Source organism: Nanorana parkeri, unplaced genomic scaffold (genome assembly GCF_000935625.1).
Source record: "Nanorana parkeri isolate BGI_ZX_2015 unplaced genomic scaffold, ASM93562v1 scaffold852, whole genome shotgun sequence".
NCBI classification, from domain to species: domain Eukaryota; kingdom Metazoa; phylum Chordata; class Amphibia; order Anura; family Dicroglossidae; genus Nanorana; species Nanorana parkeri.
Genome location: NW_017307120.1, coordinates 621,215 through 645,274, shown reverse-complemented (window position 1 = coordinate 645,274; position 24,060 = coordinate 621,215). Strand labels below are relative to the sequence as shown.

The window sequence follows — 24,060 nt, the reverse complement described above, 5'->3', positions numbered from 1 at the left end:
TTTATAGGATTTTTGCTGTTCCATATTTCAACCTTGGGATAGCCATTTGGATGTTCATTTTCTGTTTTTGGCATTCAGCTCGAATACGTCAGATAAGTTATCATACCCACCAGTTAATAGGTATAATCAATATATTCCATATATTATTTTTTGCTAGATCCTTCATAATGGGGTGCACAACTTCAAAAGCATAATCATGAAGTTTTACACAAGATTATTCTTATATTGGGATGTTCACTTCTATTTTTTTGTATTCAATACATTTTTATAAAAGTTTTGGTAAATACAACAAAGCAGTAACAATTTCCAGACAGAACAAACAGAAATCAGTATAAAGGAGTAACCAAGAGGTAGATTCACAGCCCAGAAAAGCAAAACGATTCTATACCAACAAGTGGTATGGTTGTATGCGAGAATAAATGAAACCTGAGGAAACTTTAGGCAACATACAGAGTGCGTTCCAATAGCAAATGCAGGGGCAGAAACCCATGATAAAAAGATCTAAAAAGGGTACATCCAGTCCAGACAAGATCTTGAATATGTTGAGCATTGAGGTCTGTGGAGACCTAGAGTAATGAAACGGCAAAGGATGGGTAAACAATAGAAAAGAAAGGAGAAAGAGGGCAAGCAAGACTAGGGGAGAGACAAAAAAGGGGAATAGGGAATGGAGTAGGTCACTCCTGGATCTGGGTAGAAAGATGCTGCACAGGACTACCTGGGTATGATTAAAGCTCAATGAGGCATTATCAAAAGGTGAGGACTGCAAGTACAGTAACCATGGCTCCCAAATTCGCTCAAATTGGGGGATCTCGTCTGCCAAACGTACAGACAGTCTTTCAAAAAGGTCCAGTAGAGCCTCCGTCTCACCTCTTCAAGAGGTATCGAATCAGATAGCCATGATTTTGCTACAGTCTGTTTAGCAGCAGTAAGAACATGTAACAAATTTGCGTAGACTTTGTAAAAGGCCACCTGGTAGTTGGTTAAGTAGAGCCTCATTAGGCTTTGCCACCATCGGAGTGTCTAAGAGGTGGGATAAAACGCCATAGACTTAAGAGTCCAAAAGGACTGAACCTTTGGGCATTGCCATCAGACATGAAAGAAGGTACCCCACTCCTCTACAGTTATGGAAGCACAATCCCGCACGTCCCGGGATGAATGTTCATAAATGACTAGGTACCACCTATAAATCAACTTATAGTTGATTTGCAAATACTCTGGGAGCAGGTTTTGGTGGTTTACAAAATAGACTTCCAGCTCTCTTTCTCAATGGGACAACGAGACCTTTCTCCGATGCCAACATGTATTTATGAGGAATAAGCATTTGTCCAGCAATCAGATGACCATACAACAAAGAGATTAGACCCAGAGTATGCGGATCATTCTTGCAAACCCTCTCGAATGGAGCAAATGTTGCCCCGGTGGGGAAACTAGGAAGTTGGGAGGAGAGGAAGTGCTTAACCAGGTGGTAGAGAAATAGTTCAGAGGCGGGCAATTTATAAGAGTCCCCTTAATTGCTGAAACGATTTCAGGCCATCAGCTGTGTACAGTTTATACATGCATGTTGCATCTCCTGCAATCCAGTGACTGAATGCATGCTGGGAGTCACAGCCAGGTGGGAAGGATGGATTTCTAATAAAAAGAAGAAGCGGACGCTGCGGGGATTTGTGTGTGTCTCACAGTTTAAGAGAGTGGACAGTTATGGGGCTACTTAAGCTAGACCTATCCTTAGGAAGTAACCAAAGGAGGTTGTCGATAGCCAGTGGGTCAGAGTTGAGAACCTCAAGGGAGACCCACAGTGGGGGATCAGTAGTAATGTGGTGCTTCGATCAGGAAGCAAGTTGTGAAATTATGGAGGAACTCCCAATCCACCACTAAGTTTGCTATAAAAGAGGGTACGCCGCGGTATCTGGGGGCAAAGTTTCTGCCAAATATTTTGAAGAATTTGGTGTTGTAACATCTTAAACCTATAGATTGGGATTCACTTCCTTTTTAACCATTTATTTCAAGTACATCAGTAAAAATATCACATCTGAGAATTCATAGCAACATTCATAAACTAAATACATTACATTTTATATGTTACCTTAGTTTTTTATTTTTTTTATAATGGGGTGCACAGTTTCACATGCATTATCATGGTTTTATGAGTTTTTTTTATTGTAGGATCACTGTTGTCCCATATTTCATCTCATGGGATTTTCACTTTCCTGTTTGGACAGCAAACAGTGAAGTAAGAAAATAATTTTTCTTCAATAAGGTGTATTGGTGTATTTACAGGTATATTGCAGTATATTTGTATGGGGTATTAGTGAATAAGTGGAACTTGCTTTTGATGCAAGACTTGCTTTATTTTCCTGTGAGCTAAACAAATCATAAACAATGTTAGCTTTCTTCTGTAAAGGACTAATCCTCAGACTCCCATGTAATGGAAATGGAGGAGGACGACATGTTTAAAGTCCTCCTCCAAGGCTCCCTCTATAAGTACAGCGGTGTCAATGACCATAGCAAACCCGAGAGAGAAAGTTTTTATTTACAGGATCAATAGGTGAAAAAAAGCTGAAAAAATTAAAACAAAAACTTTATTTTGGGGTTTGGACACACTTTAAGTTCAGTTACATGATATTTGTACTGTGACACAATATAAGTTGTATTTACCATCTGATCTGCCAGCAGGAGCACGGTCTTCAGGCTAAACTTGCGGGAGCAGAAATTAAAGAGGTCTTCAAGACTCGGGCCCAGTAACTCCATTACCATCACATTGTAATCTCCCTCTGCTCCACACCACTTGATTGAAGGAATCCCCACTGCCAGAAAAAAGGTGAACGTCAACACATGAAAGGAGTTTATGACCCTATGCTGCAGCTCAGCTCTGTGTCGTCATGGGTAGCTGAGCACCAAAAGATCTATAGTCATTTTTAAACTTATGCAATACAGCAGCATGGGATTGTTTAACAAACTATATCCCATTAACCACAGATATACAGAATATTAAATCAAACTGTATAACAAACCAACCACTATGTAAAGAAGAAAGGTAGAAAAGGGATAAGAAGACACTATTGTAATAGTCAGAAATGTACAAGACACTCTTGCCCTGTGAAAGCTCTGTACAGCAGATAGTGTATGCGCCAGCAGCACTTCACAGAGAAACCAGATACTTCTCACCTTGTGTTTATACCTCTCCCTCCAAATTTCCCCAATAATTCACCTCCCTCCCAATACTTCACACACTACAGTTGCTTCACAAACAAGCACACAAATGGGAGGTCCACTAGACAACGACAGGTCCACTTAAATGGGGCCTAACTTAACGTCGTATGTCTTACAATTTCACAAATTTGATTTAGCCTCCAATTAAACTCACCAAATTTTCCCAAGAGAAAAAACTGCTCCCTAGAGGGATGCATGGAATTTATGATTCAGAACGGGGTAGGCAACCTTGGCACTACAAATGTGGAGAAAACTACAAATTCCATTATACTTCTGCCTCTGAGAGTCATGCCTGTGGCTGTCAGTCTTGCAATGCCTCATGGGATTTTTAGTTCCACAACAGTTGGAGGGCCGTAGTTGCCTACCACTGATCTAGATTTATAAGCAGCAGGAACAAGAGGTAAAGTCAGTAAGCTCCAGTTCAGGTGACAATATGTGCCTTATATATGTGTTAGCAACGATGGATCAATGACTAAAGAAACAATTTGGCTGATTATGTATCCTGATGCAGAGGTGTGAGTAAGTGACTAGAGTGGAGGTGGGGAAAAAAAATGAATGCACAGAACAAAGGATGATTTTGGGATGACAAAAAAATTAGGAAATGTATCATGTGGCCTAAGTGTATAGGGCTTTGTATGTTTGAGTTACAAAATTGAACTGAATTTGTAAGTGGCAGCCAGAAAAGGGATTTGACAGCAAGAAGCAGCATTGCAGGAGTGTGACAGGAAATAGATGAGCTGTACAACAGCATTAAGAATAGACTGGAGTAGCCCTAGTCTGTATGTTGACACACCACACAGGATGGGGATACAACAGTCAAACCAGGATATGCACTAGTATTATGCTGTGTCATGAATAGCAAAAGGGATGGATGTGTGAGATTTTCAAGATGGAGACAACAGAAATGGTTAGTAAGGGAGAGTGAGGTTAAAAATAAAGCAGAATTAAAGCTCACTGAAGAAGCTTACAGAGCAGGGCCATATGGTGTTGTCAACAGTAACATAATTAAGGCAGATACAAGCTGCAAGCTCCAATTTAGCCAAACTAAGGTTATAGCAAAATTAGGCTTTGGCCATTCATTGCAAGGTAATAGGCTTTCTTTAATCCCCTCATCAACAGCAGTAAATACCTACCTCTACTTCACTTTTGCTCCCTGCTCAGCAGTGGGAGCCAAAGCAAATGTCTAGTTCTGGCCCATGTGCTGGGCCATTTAGAACTGTCAAACAGAGTCCCTAGCTTTGTGTAGAATACAACAGGGGCAAAGTGTGACGTACGCAATCCTTTCTTTTACCCCTGGTGGCTGACTGGGGTAGCAGAAAGAAAATATTTGGATCTGTGGAGGTCTCCATTAAAGTGGATCAGTTGCTTTGCACTGCATGAACTTTACAGCATATGTACTTTAGGTGGTCAAGACCATAGGTGAACATGGAAAAAGCAGAGGTCTAAGAACACAACCTTGGAGAAAATTAACAGAGGCTGAAGTTAGAAATGGGAGACACTGAAAATGCATCCAGAAATGTTAAGAGGAGATCTAAGAGAATGCAAGACCTTTGCAATAGTCTAAATTAGGGATGAATCGATACTGGTTTTTTGATATCGAGTACGAGTACGAGTACCTATATTTAGGCACTTGCCGATTCAGAGTACCTATAACGGTACTTTCGGTAGCATGGAGCCGGTTTCCCAGCCAATCAGGAAGCCGAGAGGTGGGTCATTACCCGCTACTTGTCTTCCTGATTCGCCGTAAAAGCCAGCCCCATGCTGTTTGGCCGGCTTGATGCCAATTGGCAGGGAAGCCAGCTTTCCAGCCATTCAGCATGGAGCCGGCTTCCTGGCCAATCAGGAAGTGGGTCATTACCCGCGGAATGGCTTCCCGATTGGCTGGGAAGCAGACTACATGCTGTTTGGCCCTACTCCATGCAGATTGGCTGCAAAGCCGGCTTCCCGGTCAAACAGCATTCGAGCCAGACAAGCAGCATGGAGCCGGCTTCCTGACCAATCAGGAAGCCTAAACTGCCTTTAGAGGAAATCTCCCTCTCACCAGAAGTTCCGGTATCAGGGATAAGTATCAGAGCATTTGGGTGAGTATGAGTACCCGCCAAACAACTCGGTATACTAGTATCGGCCCATCCCTAGTCTAAATCCTTTTCTGCACTTCCTGAGATTCTCCTCCCAGTGCACCCTTGATAGGGAGGTCTCAATTTCTTTTGGAGAGCCCACCCCACTTCACAATCCAGAAACCTATGGAAGCATAGTCCTGACAGATTTACTTTTAGCACAGTTACTCTTTAGATGGTCTTGTTCAAAGAGTGGCTGCCTTATCTGTGCTTGAATAATAGGAATGCTTTTTTAACTTGCAATTTCTACACAAAGTTCTGGCAGGCCTTACCTCCTCCCTGCATCATCTTGTAAAACTTGCTCTCAATGTGCAACTGAGGGTGCTTTGTCTTCACACATTCCAGTTTGATGGCAACCTCCTCACCAGTGGCAATGTTTGCACCTGTGGAAACACAACACAAACACATCCCTCATGAGCTTAGATCATAAAACCTGCTTATTCAAACTTTCCAGGTGGTCACAAATAATTGTTGGTTAAACATATATTTTACATGCATGTTAGATATTGAGGAATTTTATGGGGCTTTGCAAAGCTACTAATTAGTTACAGTAGTTACAATCATCATAAGATGGGCCAATTGGAATAAAACATTTCCTAAAATATGGAAGATATTTAGAACAACATTTCCTGTATACGCTCTGACTGTAACAGGAGATGTATCATTTTTCAAGCTAAGTCACTAAGGGTCCTGCTGACAGATGAACATGTTGAAGCATTCGAATACAAATAAACTAAGCTGGTCTGCATTTACAATTTGCAGTTAGGAAAAATCTGGAATATTTTCACCTCTCAAGCACGTAAAAAAGATGGAAAGATATTACACAGGCAGACTGGCACATTCATGACAAGCACTTCTCTAAATCTGCTGAATGGGCGACAATCTACGGTTACAGAGGTACCCCCAGGTACTGACGACCAAGGTGTATCTTGGGGAAAAGTGTGGACAGTCTAGAAAAGGGATATCACACTAAGACATTTTAGATGGAAGAACAGAGACTCAAAGTTGCCTACAGTATCAACCCTTTTTTTTAAACTTTTGAATCTGAAGCACAGATATGACAGCTGCATGCTGATTGGTTGTACGGACAACAAGAAACAAATCTTCTCCATGTTGATTACATACATTTTGTAAGGGTTCTTGCATACTTTATGTGTAATTTTACCTTCTGTTGAAACTCCCACCCGCATTCCAATAATTTCTTTTGTCTTGTGCTCTAAGTAGGTGTGGCTACCTGCTATAATCACATGATCAGTCCCAGTGTGGTAATGAAAACGAATGGGAAAAGCAGGCAGCCAATCACAGCAGCAGGAAATTACATTTCTGGACAAATTCTTTACAAAAGCAATGCATTGAACACCTATAGTGCTGTTGTAGTTGGTGTGGTTAGAAGGAAGGAAGAACATATACTTTTGTCAGTTTAAGAAATAAAAAGGCAATTCTTGCCCATTCTCTTACGTGCACATTTCCTGGCCCGTTTTAGGTTTCGGGCCCACAAAGCACCTACCTGCTGCTTACCCAAAATGTATGTATACTTTAATGCATGCTTTTCTGTGCAGTGGGAGGATAGTGCAGTCCTTTACTCCATGCATGTATGTCGGGTGCCCTTGAAGAAGAACTCTAGGCAGAAGAAAACAACCCTTGCAGTGGGGTACCCCAGCACTGCAAGGGTTAGCTGATCATTTTTGTCTAGGGTCTAAAACAGATATGCTCATCTGAACCTCGATCCTGCCTGGCTGCTAGAGCGATCCCTAACCCCAGGCCCCCGGCGATGAAATGCGTCTGTGTCCTCATGTCCAATACACTGTATGACTCATGGGTTCTTAGATCGTTTGAGAGGAGGAGAGAAGCAGTGGGGAATGGTCTAGAAGCCAGACGGGTCCAGGCATCGGGTGAATTTTTAAAATTTTAGACCCTAGACATAACGAACACTCAACCCTTGCAGTTTTCTTCTGCCTGGAGTTCTTTAAAAATGTATGGCAATGCCCAGCGCGCAGCATATGCAGTTCGTTGAACATTATGACCAGTAAAACACACAATGCACAGATGTGCAGCCATCCTAATGTTCAGCCAAAAGAAATCTACCCGCTTTAATTCCTTAGCCACCATCAGGACTCCCCAGGTGCTGGTCTAATAGGAGCGTCTCCACCTTGGAATGTAGTAGTATACGAACAGGCCGCACTATCCAGAGAATTCCAATACTTCAGACTTTATTGAAATTCACAGCAAATCCAGTGCAACAGTGTATGTAACAGCAAATACCAGCACCGCAAACCCCCAACCAGCTACAGCGCAAAGCACGCAGAGTGCAGAAACCTACGACCACAAATTAGAAACTATTATTAAATACCTTGCGTACCCCTTACTGGTCAAATATGTAATTTCATTCTATGCTACATGTAACGGCATATCATTGCTCCTATACACCCTCTCTCACTAGATTTGTAAATATTAGCAGCCCTCTTATAACCAGCTAGGCTTCATTTTTAGGGGTCCTTTCATACAGTATTCCCTAAAGATATTTAAATTCACAGAACTTTATTTTTAACCTTTTGGCATGTATTCCTGGCAGGGCCGGTGCTAGGATTGTAGTCAAGGTGGGCAAGGTGCAATTTTGCGCCCCCCCCCCCTGTAAAAACAGGGCATTTTGACAAGTATTGTACCTGTCAAAGTGCCCCGATGTTTGCGCTATGTTTTTTACAAGTACGAGTACTTGTCAAAATGCCCTGTTTTTTCCGCCCTCACCCTGCAGCGCCGTAAGGCGCCCGCCTTACTTGCCTTGCGCCGGGCCTGATTCCTGGCACTGAAGACATATCAAGCTAGGAATAACTATTTGTTTTTTTTAACATTCAATTGTTTAACAGAGTTTAATCTTATCTCCATGGCAGGCTTATGTGTCACTAATGACACACTGTAGCTGTAATTACAATTTCAATAACCAGGCACACAAATGTTGTATGAAAAGAACTTCAAGGGATCAGCTTTAAAGTACCTATTTACCTTCTACAGAAAGGGCCTAATTACCACAGATAGCCAAAGCAGTTGGTCTGTTCCAGACTTGATTACCACCTAGAAAGATCAAAAGGTGGCTTTACCTAAGCCAGCTGCATTAGTTAAATTGTACGTTAACCAAAAATTCAAAAGTTAGGGACTACATTCCTCACAGAAAATATTTTGCTTTCTTTTTATTTGTAGAATAAATGCAAAGCACACAAAATACATTTTAATTTAATATATATATTTTGCGCCACGGTCTCAGTGATAGCACAGAGCAGACGAATAAAGGAAGTTCTTCGTCTGCTCTGCGGGCTCTATGGTGAGCTCCCGTGCCGTGGTGACAGGTCCACCAGAGGATCGGGGGACACCCGAAAACCACGGGATCGCCGATTCTCGCTTCATACAAGTGATCTGATTACATCACTTGTATGAAAACGAGCGGCGGCTCCCACTGTACATTCAGCTCTGCTTGTCCGGAGCAGGGCTGAATGTATTAAAAAACTACTTGCCCGGCGCCCGAAACTGCCTGTCCCGGGCGTCGGGCGATAGGAATTCCACACCCCTGATACCCCTTACCTTGATTGTAGTAGCATCGTTCCTTTTTTCTAAAGTCGCAGCACATCACAGATAAAACCCTCAAAACCTGTAGTAAATGGCCGTCTTCAACCCTGCTCCAAGCTCCTTTCCTCTTAGGGGGCGTTAACATTTGATCCAGCCCGCCCACGGCTTTTTTTTCAAATCATCTCATTGCTGTGGCCGCGCTTCCTCTCATCGTGCACAGCTGTGTTTTGTCAGCTCGTGCACGCTGGCATTTGTGAGCGGGAGGCGGAGTCTGAAGTGAGAAGGCAGCAGCAAGAGACGGACTCAGCCTCCCTGCACATTCAGTGCTCTTTCCCCTCTCTCTCATCAGCGATCCCCAGTAATTAGGATGTCAGCATAACACAGGGGGAGAGAGGATAAAGAGCCATCCCTCTCTCCATCATTTACCAGAAATGGGCAAGTCCATATATGGTGAATGATGTCACTGGGTATCCCTGCAGACTAGCAAGCATCCGATCAGCAGGGATCCCCAGTGACATCATTCATCATATATGGACTTGCCCATATGTGGTAAATGATGGAGAGAGAGAATGCTCCTTCCCCTCTCTCTCTCCCTGCCCAGAGTGATGCTGACATCCTCAATTCACATCGCTTAGCCCCGCCCACCACCTTAAATAAGGGTTTACAGCCTTACTGTGCATTTTGGCTAATTAGAGTAAATTACATAATTTACTTATTTAGCCTAAGGAATGCCTTAATAAAGAAAAGATAGAACCCCATAGTTCTGTTTAAGTTTCAAATACATATATCCAGTGGCGTAACAACCGGGGGTGCAGCAGGGGCGCGGGCCCCGGGTGAAAAGTGAAGGGGGGGGGCGCCGGCCGAAAATGGCACTTTCGGCTAAATGCCGAAAGTGAAATTTTCCTGCCGTTTTGCCGGCGCGGCCGTGATTCCTTTCATCCCCGCTGGGACACAGAGCAGTGCCCAGCAGGGATGAAAGGAATCAGAGAGAAAATGACAGCCGGCCGAGCGCTGCGGGACGAGCGCTGTGAGCGGCCGGTGTCTTTCCTCCCACACCGCTCGGCCGCCTATCACAGTGCAGCAGAGCGGTGTGGGGCGGAGACAGCCAGCGCTGTCACAGGAGGCTGGGCTCTCCTCTTGCAGCCTCCTGTGACAGTGTGTGTCAGAGAGGAGAACGGGTACAAGCACTCAGCGATCAGTGATCGCTGAGTGTTTGTACATAATTGAGGACCTGGTATGTATACTATATCCTCAATTATGAATGAATGGGAGTGATCTATATCCCCTCCTGTTCATTCATAATTGTAGTTATAGTAAACATACCATGTTATCAATGAACAGGAACACTCATAAAGGATTCCTGTTCATTGATAACAGGGGACACAGAAAAAGAGATTGAGGACTCTGTGTCCTCAATCTCTTTTTCTATTTTTAAAGGGAAATATCAGGGGTCTGTTTAGACCCCCAATATTTCCCCGAAGCCCCTAAAAGTAAAGTAAAAAATAAAAATATTTAATAAAAAATTAATTAATAAATAAAAATTAATTTTAAAAAATGAAAAAGTTTCTAAAAAAATAAAATATTAAAATTTGAAAAATTAAAATAAAAACATGTGTGTGTGGGGGGGAGGTGCAGGGTACAGTTCCAGTGGTTGTTTATATAATGGGGGGGGGGGAATTTCTGCCCCGGGCGCCCAGAACTCTGGTTACGCCACTGCATATATCCATTAAACACTTAAAACAATATCAATCACACATAAAGGTAATATCACAAAACAAGATCACCAAAAATCTGGAACCATTATACTAGCAAGACCTATATGCATTTAATCTTATAGCACAATTACATATTGTACTTCTTGATTTACCAATCATCTATTTCCTCCTCTATTTTGCTAACTTGACCCTCATTTGACAACAGACCCTTCTACACGGGAAATAAATAAATATTTAAGTAAATACATCTACTGGTGGTCCAGTGAGGGGGTTATTCAGACTTAAATATCCCTAATATTTGTGTTAAAAATAGTGTAATCCTTATGGACCAATACATAAAATTTGTTGGTGAGCATTGTGCTCACAAAATACATTTTGATCAAAGTGCCAGTCTGTTCATGCTAAACACAGAATCATGCTATGGTGGTCAGGCTGCATCCCTGCTTAATCTCTGGGATTTACAGGATGCCATGGCAAAGCATGGCATGCCTGTAGTTTCGCAATCAACCTGCGAAGTTACAGGCTGACATGCCCACCTGCCCAGACTTTGCGCTATTCCCAATGCAGGGAGTGTTAAGTGAGGACACTTAAATCATAAAATAAACTCTGCTTCTGCGTTGTGCCTGCAAGCTTGTTCAAGTTTAAAGATGACTACTTATCTTTGGTTTGTTTTTTTACTTATCCCTCCACCACTGTGCATTTCACACAGTTGTTGGAAGGTATACTCTATGACTGTGTAATAGTGATGCACCGATAACAGTATCAGTGCCGAAACTGAGCATTTGCATGAGTACTCTTACTAATGCTCCGATATCAAAACACAATACCAACGCTTTAATTATGCAAACAAAGCAGCTGCCTTAGGTTCCACGCTTACTGAAGACCTCACGTCAGCCTTCCTGGAAACTAGGGCTGCAGCTAACGATTATTTTCAAAATCGATTAGTTAGCCGATTATTACGTTCCATTAAAATCGGTTTTAAAAAATGGCTCCAGTGAAGGACTACTAGTTCGTATTGAGATTGTAGTCCATCACAGGAGCAAGCTTGGAGCGGAGGAAGAAAAAAAAAGGGTGTGGTGTGCAATACAGTGAACTGGAAAGTGTAAAATTATACAGCAATGAATAGCACCGGCTATAGAGGACTACAAATCCCAGCAATAATACATTATACAGCACAATACAGAATACCATTTGTAGGGATAGGGATTTGTTGTATTCTTCTATAGCTGGTGGTAAATTATTGCGCTGTATAATTATGCAGAGCAATGCAGAATAGCACCATCTATAGCGGAATACAACAAATCCCAGCCAGCAATAATACATTATACAGCAGCGCAATGCATGCAGAATACCACCAGCTATAGAGGAATACAACACATCCCAGCAAATGCATTATACTATAATGTATTATTGCCAGTATGTGTTGTATTCCTCTATAGGTGGTATATATTCTGCATTGCGCTGTATAATGATTATACAGCACAATGCAGAATATACCACCAGCTATAGAGGAATACAACACATCCTGGCAATACTTTATAGATGGCGTGCAGGGAGGGTCGTGTGTGGAGCCGCGAGCAGGGTAACTAATCGAATGATGGAAAACATTGACAGCGTTTTCCATCATCGATTTTAATCGACTACATTGATTCGTTGTTGCAGCTGTACTGGAAACCACATAGCGCCTCCGTTTATATCGCTTCCGCCAGTCCGCACATCTCTCCCCCCAAGATGGGGGGCAGGTACTGATGTGAATGTACAATACATAAAGCGCTGTGGAAATGGTCAGCACTATATTAATACCCATAATAGATAAAATTACCACCGCAGTCTTTTTCCGAGTCCCCCAGTAACAAAAATTACCTATCAATCCCGCCAGTAAATGCGTTATTTCCAACCTCCTTTTCGGCCTTGAACGCATATAGTGCGTATGGGCCCTAACAGACCAAACTGTCCAGCAAAAAGTGTCAGAGGGTTGAAGCAAACCATTCAACACTAACAGGGGAGCACACAACGGACAGCTATTATTGACTTGGTAAAACCTTTATCTTGAGAGGGGGGAACCTTCTGTAACTGTGTAAAAAAAAAAAAAGGAAAAAGTCACTATCTATATCTACACAGGTTGAAAATGGTTCTGTCCAAGATTTTAGCATTTGCGTTGCCGCGTGGTCTTCTGCACGGAACACTGCGCAGGACGCAAACGCTATATGTGAATGGAGCCTCAATGTAGCCACCCTAAGGCAGGCCATATACTCATCAATTTTTTCCGTTCAACCCGCGAGCTGAACGAAACCGAATTGACCCAATTCCTCCAACAGAAACAGCGTGTCGATCCAGGAATCCTGCTGTTTAGATTGCATTCTGACAAGTGCTGCCAGCCCGTCAGAATATCCGATCAGAGCGGGCAGCTCATTGGCGGCCGGCCCTGATAGATCTAAACATTTTCCAGTAGGCTCCCTCGATCAGCTGATCAAGGCATGCCGGCTGAAAAGGGAGCCGACAGCCCCACACACTGTGCAAATTTCGGCCTTTACATTACTGCCGAAATTCGACCAGTGTATGAGCACCTTAAGACAACAGGAAGTGTGTTACTGGCCAGACTACCAGGTGAAAAACAGGAGGAAAAAAAGAAAACAGATCTCGTTATGTGAAACGGACATAAAAAGGTGAAGAGGAAGAGAACTACATTCTTATTGTGCATCATTTATACATAGCAGGCAGGATATACTACCCAACAAATTCATTATAATCATCACAAGAACTATGCTGTGCTCCAGCTTCCAGTGAAACTGCTTTGCATGTTTGATCAGAGAACGCAGGAGCTCTCAGGCTGTCCGGCAGATGGGGTTAGACACAGCAGGAGTCTGCAGAAGAAAAGATGGGGGTTGGGGAAAATTCATTTTAGCTCTCTCCCCTTCCTTATGGAGCATTACGCCACCAAACACATTAGGAAAACACAGACCCAGTCATGTTCCCATGTTCCTCTGCTCCACACCATGAGCTCTGCAGTAAGTTAACCCATTATGAAAGGCATGCAAGCTCCTCCATGAGTTATTCGTGGGATATGAGCAGCTGGGGAGCCCCTAGCAAGCACCCCTTACACAGCAGCTGTATTCTCTAGCTTGTCACTGCGAATGGTATTAAACATCCTGTTTTCCTTTAGCTGCGGCGCACAAACCACCCTGGGCAAATCAGCAGCTAAGCTGTGCCTCTGATCAAAAGCTCTGGGGAATACTAGGGATATCCTTCCTCCTCCACAGTCAGAACATACAAGTGAAACCAGAAACATACAATAGAGCTGGATAGATAAGACATAATTCTCCCATACGCTACCGAAAGCAACATTGTAGCACAGAATTGTAGCAGCTACAACTGCGTGGGATTTGTAAATAGCTACAAGCTGGCTACAATATATCTATATAGGAATCAGTAGTGCGCTATAAATCATCACTGGATAACATAAGCAGCTACTGAAGCTTGCGATTCTGTAGCTAGCTCCAAAGCCTGCAAAAAATTAAAAGTTCAAAGACTGAGCCCTGGTTCACATCAGAGCTTGTAACAAAATGGAGGAAGCAGGACTTTTCTTCCTGGATGGTGAACAGTTTATAAGACTGGTGAGGTCAAGAACCATTCTATATGACCTCATATAACCTGCAGCTGCCGACATGAAAGATAAAGCAGGTATGACTCAAAAGAACAGAACACAGCACCACACAGAAAACATCAGGAAGCAAATAGCAAGAAGATGAAGAATAATGGAGGTCACAACTGCTTTCCATTGGCTACACAAAATCACTAAATATCATGTGAAAACTGCTTCAAAACTGTACATAAAAAAAACACAAATGTGCATTAAAAACACTCCAAAAGGCCTTGAACACACTTAAAAAGGAGAACTACGGAAGTGACTGATTTACATTTATATCCTCATAGTTGGAGCCGAGGTGTGACAATGAAACGGTCACACCTCGGCTCTATTGATCAGAAAGAGAGTGAACACATACCGTCGCTCGCTCACTTTCCCCATCATCTCCCTGCAGAGAGCTGTGACTGTCAGCCACCACTCCCCGCAGGGATTGCCCCCCTCTCCGATCATCCAGCTCTGACTGGAGAAATGGACAGGGGTGGTGGCGGTAACAGCTGCCTCTAGATAGGCAGAGCCTGCTGTCAGTCAGCTGGGTGGATCATTCTTAACAGTATTGGATGTGGCCCTCTCAGTGTATAGCAAGCTATAGCTTTTTATATACAGAGTTTTGGGTCACTGGAGGAGGTTGGTATATGTCCTCCGGTGACCCTAAGGGCTAGGTCACACCAAATGCGGAGCAGATGCAGAGTACAGCAGTTACAGAACGCATCAAAACTGCATCCAATGTAGTCCAATGGTATTTTGGGCTCTAGTTCACACCAGAGCGTTTAGTTACAAGGCATGTGGGAAAACTGCAGCATGCTTTATTTTTTTCTGCTCCGGAATGCAACAAATTGCATGCAAACACCAAAAATGCATGCAAACCCCCTGGAATGCACAGAAAGTCCATTTTAGGCTAAAACATTTATTTATTTTCACACAACAGCCCGAAACGCGTCAAAAACACTGCAAAACACACTGCACTGCATGTGCAAAAACTCATGCAGATCTGGTCCGCATTTGGTATGAACAAGCCTTGAGAACTATGGGATCAAATGGTTATCCCATAGTTCTCTTAAGCTCAAGTGTGAACCTAGGCTGAACTAAAAATGACTGGATTAAGTTTGACCTTTCACTGACTGCAACTTATTCTTAGCAACAAGAACAAAGAGTAGCTGCTACAAACCTGCTCATGTGACATACCCCTAAAGCTCCATTGTGTTAGCCCATACACAGGCAGATCTTTTACAAGTAATGGCATGCATGGTTACCTTAAAGTGTATTTCCACTTCCACAGCCAAATTGGGATAACACCTATTTTACGGTATATTTGTTACATGTTCCCTCCCATAAGCTAAAAAATTAATCAAATTCTTGCGGTTTAAATTGCTTTTACTTGGGTTAGGGTTTCTTGACTTCTTAAGAGTTAAAACATTTCTACTTGTTTTTCCTTCTCTATAATGTTAGGTGGTGTTGTGAGGGATAAGGGGCTTAAAGATTACAGCTCTGGCTTCTGCATTCAAATGTTAATGAGAGAAACAATCCTCGAATTTCAATCCTATGTCTTTCTATATAGACAGATCACTGAAGGTGCTCAGAAAAAACGGGAATCAGCCATGTTGCCTGCTGCAAACATTTAAGAAATATTTTTTAAAACATTTTTCGGTATGTTGTGTGAATAGGAACACATAACATTAGGGATGCACTGATATATCAGCCGAAAATGACACTTGGCTAAATGCCAAAAGTGCCATTTTTCTGCCGATACAGCGGCGCGGAGAAAGTGACAGATGGCCGAGCGATGCGGGAGAAGAGCATTGTGAGCGGCCGGCGTCTCTCCTCCCACACCGCTCAGCCCTGTCACAAAGCGGTGTGGGCGGGGAGGCGGTCACGGGAGGCCGAGCTCTCCTCACCGCATGCTCAGCCTCCTGTGACAGATGTCAGGATGGAGAGTGAAGAAATAGGTCACCAGCACTCCACGAATTAAAATGAATAAGTCCTTTTAATGGACAATGATGTCACAGAAATCCAACATGAGCCGACGTTTCGGGGCCACGCAGGGTCCCTTCTTCAAGGCAAGAGATGTGTTTTGCACGGTGCCATCCGTGAAGTTACTGCGAGCACCATCTGTTTGATTATTGGCCGGGACTGCTGAAAGGTGTGCGGAGGGCATTTCTATCAATTGCAGGATGGAGAGTGAGGTACAAACACTCAGCGATCAGTAATCGTTGAGTGTTTGTACATAATTGAGGACATAGTATGGTTACTACAGCCTCAATTATGAATGGGATCTACATCACCTCCTGTTCATTCATGATTGTGGTTATAGTAAACACACTATGTTATGAATGAACAGGAACACTCAGTAAAGAGGATTCCTGTTCATTGATAACAGGGGCAGCAGAAAAAGAGATTGAGGACTCTGTCCTCAATCTTTTTTTCTATATTAAAAAGGTGAAATATCAGGGGTCTCTTTAGACCCCTTATATTTCCCCGAAGCCCCTAAAAGTAAAGTAAAAAATAAAGATATTTAATAAAAAATGAAAGAAAAAAAAATTAAAAATATTTTCGGTTTCGGCCTGACTTTTTAAATTTCGGTTTCGTTTGAAATTTCCATTTCGGTGCACCTCTACATAACATAGTGGGGGTTTTCTCAAATTTGACTGAAAAAGTGGAAAGGGAGCCAAACACAGAGTGCATTTCGGCCAGTTCACCAGCAAGTGTATGTATTTTCCACTCGGCTCCTTTCATTTTCTGCCTTAAAGTGACATTAAAGGCTCTCCAGCGCTGCTGCGGGTCTCCGATCCATCGCTGACTCCTGTGCTTGCTGGCACTTCCTGCCCCACGCTGTCTGCATGCGGGTGCACGCTGTCCATATACTTACCTTGTGTCTCTCCTTGTCTCACGGCCGAAAATCTGAACTGCGCATGTGCCCGCCCTAAGATCATTTGCGGCCACTCGAGATTTTTCAGATTTTCGGACGAGAGCTTGCAGGGAAGACACAGGTAAGTTTATACCCTTGTTTTTAAAGGAGAACTATGAGGTGAGTGATTTTCACTCACCTCATAGTTCTAGCCGACCTGTGACAATGAGACTATCACAGGTCGGCTCAGTAGATCGGGAGGTGAGCGAACACATACCGGCGTTCGCTCACCTCTCGATCCTGTCACGGCTCTCTGCGCTATAGAGGACTACAACAAATCCCAGCAATAGTACATTATAGCTGGCAGTATTCTGCATTGCGCTGTATAATGTACTATTGCTAGGTTTTGTAGTCCTCTATAGCTAGTGGTATTTGGCATTGCACCACTGTATAATGTATTATTGCTAAGATTTGTTGTACTCTATAGCTGGTGGTATTCCGCATTGCGCTGTATAATGTATTATTGCTGGGATTTGTAGTCCTCTACACAGCGCAATGCAGAATACCACCAGCTATATAGGAATACAACATTACCAGCAATACATTATACATACAGTGTATAATGTATTACTGGGATTTGTAGTCCTCTATAGCTGATGGTATAATATACAGCCCAATGTACCATCAGCTATAGAGGAATACAAATCCCAGCAATACATTATAGAGCACCATGTGGGGGGAAAGTGCAGGCTTACCTGAGCAGTCTTTCAGCAACTTGCTTCTGAGATCAGGCCTGTCTATCGGTGGCTGTCATCCCCCCACACCTGCTCCTCACTTCTCCCTGCGCCGATCGTGGATGTGGGCGGGAGGCGAGCATGAGGTGGGGAGGAGGTGTGGCGCGCAGCTTCTGTGGAGCCGTGAACAGGGCCAACTAATCGATGATTGAAAAAGTTGACAACTTTTTCAATAATCGATGATAATCGATTATGTCGATTAGTTGTTGCAGCCCTACAAGTAGTGCAAGTGCAGTAACCAATGACAACATAATTTCTGTATAATAGCGAAAAACCAAGGTCAAATGGTAAACTATAGTACACGGCTTCTTTTCACTGTTGTGCTGGGTATTTTTAAAGGCCTCTGCAAAACTTCTGGATGCAATCTGCACCTGCCTAAGAATGCTTGCACTGCATATAAATCCCAAACAGACACTAGAGCACACTGTGTTGTAAATAAATGGTAGGGGACATTAATTTAGCCAACTTAAAAGTAGTACTAAAAGGCCGGGTGTTTGCCTTAATGCACTCTGTGCAATAAAGCAAAAAACATCCAGACTTTAGCAAATAGCAAACTCCCCCTCCCCTGCAGCCGCTCCTCTCCTCCTACTCAATGTTCCACAAACGTCCTTTTTGTGGAATAGGGTACTGAGGTCAGAGGAGCCATAGATTCCTTCTGCCTTCAGTCAAGCTGTGACTGCAAGGGTTGGGGTGTGGCTGGCCGCACACTGTGTGTATCAGTGGACACACACAGCTAGGTGCCTCCACAGCAGTCTGCTAGCTGATGGAGGCACCCGTACAGGGATAAAGGGGGGCGGGGGCGAGCAGTCTAAATACCACTGGAGAACGAAAAAATTAAAAAGATAAGGAATACAAATTTTTAATAGTAAGTCTGGCCCCCATAAACAACAAAAGTTAAAAAAACACAAAAGTTTTAATGTTGCTTTAAATCGTATAGGAAGTACTCTTATAGTACTCTACAGGATAATGTAAAAAATTTAGAGTTCCTCTCTGGCCCTTGAGGATGGTCAACTATACCAGAACGGTCTACACAGGATGCCTATAGATATACAGCAGTAGCCAGATGATCTGACCTCTGTAAGATCTTACAGGGACCGTTTCTTTAAGAGATCCTGTCACTCTTTCCAAAGATTTAGGCACATTACATCCGCTAAAAAAAGTAATGAAGCACTCTTGCTTCCTTTCTTGAACCAGTAAGTGCGCCCCATTTTGTGGAACCTCCGACACTTCTGCTGCTGCCCACACTCGGCACTCCTGCAGAAAAGCTTTGTCTTGATCTGGAAAGACAGCTCAGTCTGTCTTCAGACACATGCATGAGCTGTGCAAGCAGCAGATGCATGTAATCCTGGGGCTCAGCATGGGTACAATGTACAGAGATTGCAAAATGCAAACACTTCCCTAGACAGGCTGTGCGCAGTCATTCCAGATCACGAGGCTACAGATCACTGCAGCAGTGGTGGACTAATGGGGAGCAGCTGTAGGCTGAATAAGCCTCCGACACACGCTGAAGGGTCGAAGGTTTTACAAAGCATTGGAGAACATTGCTTTAAAATGGACTAACTTGTTGATTCAAGAAAGGGAGCAAAAATGATGTGCTTTACCACTGTTTTTACAGGATGAAATGTGCCTGCATTAATGGGAGTAGTGACAGTGTATCTTTGAATTAGGGCTGCAGCTAACTATGTAATAGATAGCCGAATAATCGACGATTGAAAACGTTGGTAACGTTTTCGATCGTCGATTTTAATCGACTAAATTGAATTGTTGTTGCAGCTCTACTTTGAATGGAAAATGGTCATAATAGAAACTGCCATTGCAGCATTGCTAGCTACCTTGAGGACCTGAAGATCCTCTTGATTCAATCGTTCGGGCTACTGACCCAGGACAAGTGCACATAGTTCTGACTTTCTTGATATGCTTAACAGCCAAGCAACTAGCATTACAAGAAGGGCCAGAAGTGGCAGCCCTATACCACTCTAATTACCTGAATGTGCATGTTTCTGCACTAATCCTAAATGCAATAGCAATCATAAACTACATATTGGTTAATCATTATCTCTCCCCCCCCCAATACTGGTTGATCATAACTTCTCAGAACTTTTGGCGCATTTAGTATAAGGTTTTCTTCTGATCTAAACATTGGTTAGAACATGTAATGATGATTTTCTATTTGGCCTCATCCACACAGGGTAGAGTGGGGCTGTACAGATCCTTGCGGCGTGCACGGCCGCATCGGGCCGCTCACGGGAAGGACAGGTGCTGCGTGTGATAGTAGCAGCAGCAGCAGCCTGTTTTTGCTCACCCGAGCTGCACATCCAGGCAGGTGTCCGTGCTCATCCGAGCACGGACACCCACGCGGATGTGCAGCCCAGGTGAGCGTACGGCCGCGTCCTCCCACAGGGAAGAACAGGCTGCTGTGTACAACCACACGCAGCACCTGTCCTTCCAGGGAACGGCCCGATACGGGCATGCACGCCGCACGGATCTGCACGGCCCCACTCTACCCTTAGGCATAATTGTAAATGGACATTGCAATGGAGCTTCCTATCCAAATGGACACATCAGTCACACAAGACAGACTAAAACGGGTGAATACTACTCCAGCTCCACCTTTGCAATGAAAGACTATCCCCAAACAGGAATAAAGGGGGGGGAGGACAGTCGGAAAACCTACACCATATTCGATAGACTGATAACATTGCTTTGTGGAACCCATCTGTAATTTGACAGAAGGTTTCCTATGTGTGGGGGGGAAAATAAAAAAATACATCCATCCTGCTTGCTTCTAAAACACAATTACCATTTTTTGTTCCTCAGCATACGCACTTAACAGGTATCACATATACAACCAATAACTTTCCCATATGTTTCGGTTCTAACAAAATGCAACCACACAAAGCAGGGGAGACAAATATTTAACAGCTTAACACGACTATTAATAAGCGATTTACAGTCAGACTGTAAGATAAAAGGTAGACTGGGTGGGTGACAGAGTTCACATCTTCAGTTCAATTGTGTTTCTAAGTAATGAACCATTTGTACTGAGCTTTTCAGGATACACACTTATGTAGGACTGGATGAGCTAAGCACCTGATTATGTCAGGTCTGAGCCGTCTTTACATTTCTTGTCCCTGTCCAACAGTCAATACTTAAGTCCAATGTCTGCACAGAGCATAATCCCATGGAACTCCCAGAGCCACCATAAATATCCTCTTTCTCCTGAGGAGGGGGCAGCATAGGGGCAGAGCCTCCAGACACAGGAGACCTGTGGGACCCAGGAATGGAAGGCAGTCAGATGTTATACCCAAGAACACCCAGAAATAGAAACACTGACCCTGTAGGTCTGAGCCAGAAAAACATCCGTGCATAGAATATGGGTCACTATGTTACAAATCTACACAGACACCACTTCCAACAGTCTGAACATTCTCTTTCAAATACCCATTACATGAAAAATCCCTCACACTTCACTACCCTGTCAGCTTTATTTTAGATCCAAATTCTTTCCTACAGATCACGCAAAAAACACAACCTATAATAAGAAACAGGTCTTCCATTTACTTAATATGAAGGCTGATATAAAGTGTAAACTGCAATAAGCTCCTTATTTCCCATTATGTTTTGGTCTGTTAAATATATAAATTATATTATATACACACACTAGCTATATCTACCTATCTGCATTCAGTTAGTGCTGATTCTGCATGAAAGCTTGTGAGCTAATAACTTCCTGTTCTATCTGCTGACATATCAGTTTTCATTGTTCACAGTTCCCTGTGTGCTACAGAACACCTCCTCCCTATGGTGTTAAGATAAGGGAAGGTGCTCTGTAGTCCTAAAACACTTCCTGTCCTAGGATGACAATGCAGGTCCTCCTTAGATACAAATACAGTATGTGGGCATTTTTACCTGAGGAAAACTGGCGGGACCACCACGGGACAATAAAGAAGCAATAAAAGCCAGAAAAATAATGCAGCCACCACATTTAAGGACTAGTAAGCTGCAATATACTACAAAGTTTTTTCAACATTTCACTACATTTGAGTCTCAAATCTATAAATCTACAGCCAGACTAAGCTGACCATGACTGGCACAGCTATTATTGTCCATCTTGAGAGATCTGCTCATCTGAGGCAACCTTATGCTGGCCATACACAACCAACTTATTCAGAATGAATCATTTAAAATGATTTGCTTGAAAGCAATTGCTCACAATTGGCCCCTTGGAGGGAAGTGAAATCCCCAGCCATTTTGGGGTATAGGTCCAAGTATGCATGATGGAACCAGGGGATAGAGTCCACAGACCTGAGTAACTGCTATAACCACAGGTACAGGTCCTTATTTTTATAGAATGTTATTGTAACCCCATCACCTAACAATAAATGTGCATATTAACCACAACTACTTAAAGCAGAACTTAAGTGACACATGTTTATTAACCTTTGCAGTGGGGCACACTAAGGATTAACTGCTCATTTATGCCTAGGTTATATAAAAAAAAAAAAAAAAAAAAAAGTTATTCACCCGACCTGTCACTGCGCTTCCTGCAGCCTCCCATCCTATGCTGCAGCGATGGTATGGCCCTTGGCGTCCTATACACAGCGTACAGAACGTGATGACTTTAGACCGCTGCAGTGAAGGGGGAGCAAGGAGAAAGGGACCAGTCTAAGAGCAAGCTGGCTCGGAGGATCAGGCGAGTATAACTTTTTTTTACCTAGACAAAAACAGAGCAGTTAACTCTTGTAGTGCGGGGGTAGCCCTACTGCAAGGGTTAATAAAATCCTCAAGGAGAGAGCCCCAGAATAGAGGGGTGAAATCTCAACAGCATCAAAAACAGCAGAAACTTGTGTTTACTACACAGAACAGACTGGTGTGCATTTTTTACTTGTAGGCAGATTCTGTGTGATGGTGCTCAGGAGTTAACAGAAGTCAATAGACAATGGGAACATTTTCGGTCAGACGTATCAAAGTCCTTTCACATTCATGTAGTGTTATAATCTTAAAGAAAATTCCAGCTTACCTAAATAGATGTCTCCAAAGGAGCCGCTTCCAATCTTTCTGCCCAACCTGTACTTATTTCCCACTCTGAGCTCCATCTTTTAACCTATGGAACACATGAATAAAATGGAAAAAGAAATGTTATTGCTTTTGTCTGTATATGCCAAACTTCTGAAGTAGAAAATGAATACAGAAAAAAAGAACAGAAAACAAAGTATACCAATAATTTGTAGAAAAAGAAAGTATTTATGTAAATAAAAACAACTGTACAATAAACAGCTAGAGAAACACACTGACATTAGACACTTGTTCTCTGTCCAACGAGCAACACAGTGCAGCTCACCATTTGCCCAAGAATGTGGTCAGCACCCAGCACGCCAAGCAGGGGAACATTCCGTTCAGGAATCTCAGAGGGGAAAAAAAATAAATAAAAGTTTTGCCCATCTGACAGTTTGCAGGTGCTCTCCAGCTGAACAGGAGAGGGAGAGATCTGCAACCACACTATTTACATATCAGAAGAGATTCCATTTTTGTCCTTAGAGTACTATGCTTAATTACCACATAGTTCATAAAGTGATTATTAAAACAGAACTCAAAAGGTTTTGGCTATAAATGCATTTACACAGGGCACCCAAACCAAGAAAACAGCCATTGTTTAAAGGGGTTGTTTTTAACCTTAATAATAGAGTGTTAGATCACTTGCAGGACAGGTCAATAGGGTGTAAAGATAGTGACTACAGAAATAAATAAATATATATAACACACACCTCTCCTATGAAACCACAACATAGAAAGTTTCCTAGAAACTAGTTATTTAGGAAGCAAGATCAATAAGAAAATTCTGTTCACAAAAAATATATATATCTAATCATTAATTGAAAATCAAGTGTTTTCAGTGTTCACTGAAACACAACTCTCCTCTGATTTTTCTTTTTTTGCAAGTCCAGTCTCTGAAGAGCCGTGAAAGAGTGGACCTATCCCAAGACAAAAGTGGAGGTTTTGAAACAGTTGGTGAAATAAAATAAGAGCAGAGTTGTGGTTCAGGGCCACAAATGGGGACTTGAAATCAACTTTGGCATTGCCAAATTAGGAGTTATGACATTTTATTAAAGTAGGATTATCCTTAAATTTCCCAAGTCTTATAAACTGGTAGGTAACGACATGCCAGCAAACCTTCTTA

At 42.8% G+C, this 24,060-nt stretch overlaps 1 protein-coding gene across 1 annotated transcript in view; it reads right to left on the bottom strand.

Annotated features, from left to right (window-relative positions):
• LOC108794455 (casein kinase I) overlaps positions 1-24,060 on the bottom strand; it is a 69,285-nt gene that overhangs the window by 23,518 nt on the left and 21,707 nt on the right. The window contains exons 2-4 of the mRNA XM_018565493.1: positions 22,903-22,988; positions 5,600-5,710; positions 2,656-2,804 (exon numbers count right to left, since the gene is read on the bottom strand). Of these exons, the coding sequence (XP_018420995.1) occupies positions 2,656-2,804; positions 5,600-5,710; positions 22,903-22,978 (336 nt within the window). The 5' untranslated portion in view covers positions 22,979-22,988. The remainder of the gene's footprint in view (positions 1-2,655; positions 2,805-5,599; positions 5,711-22,902; positions 22,989-24,060) is intronic.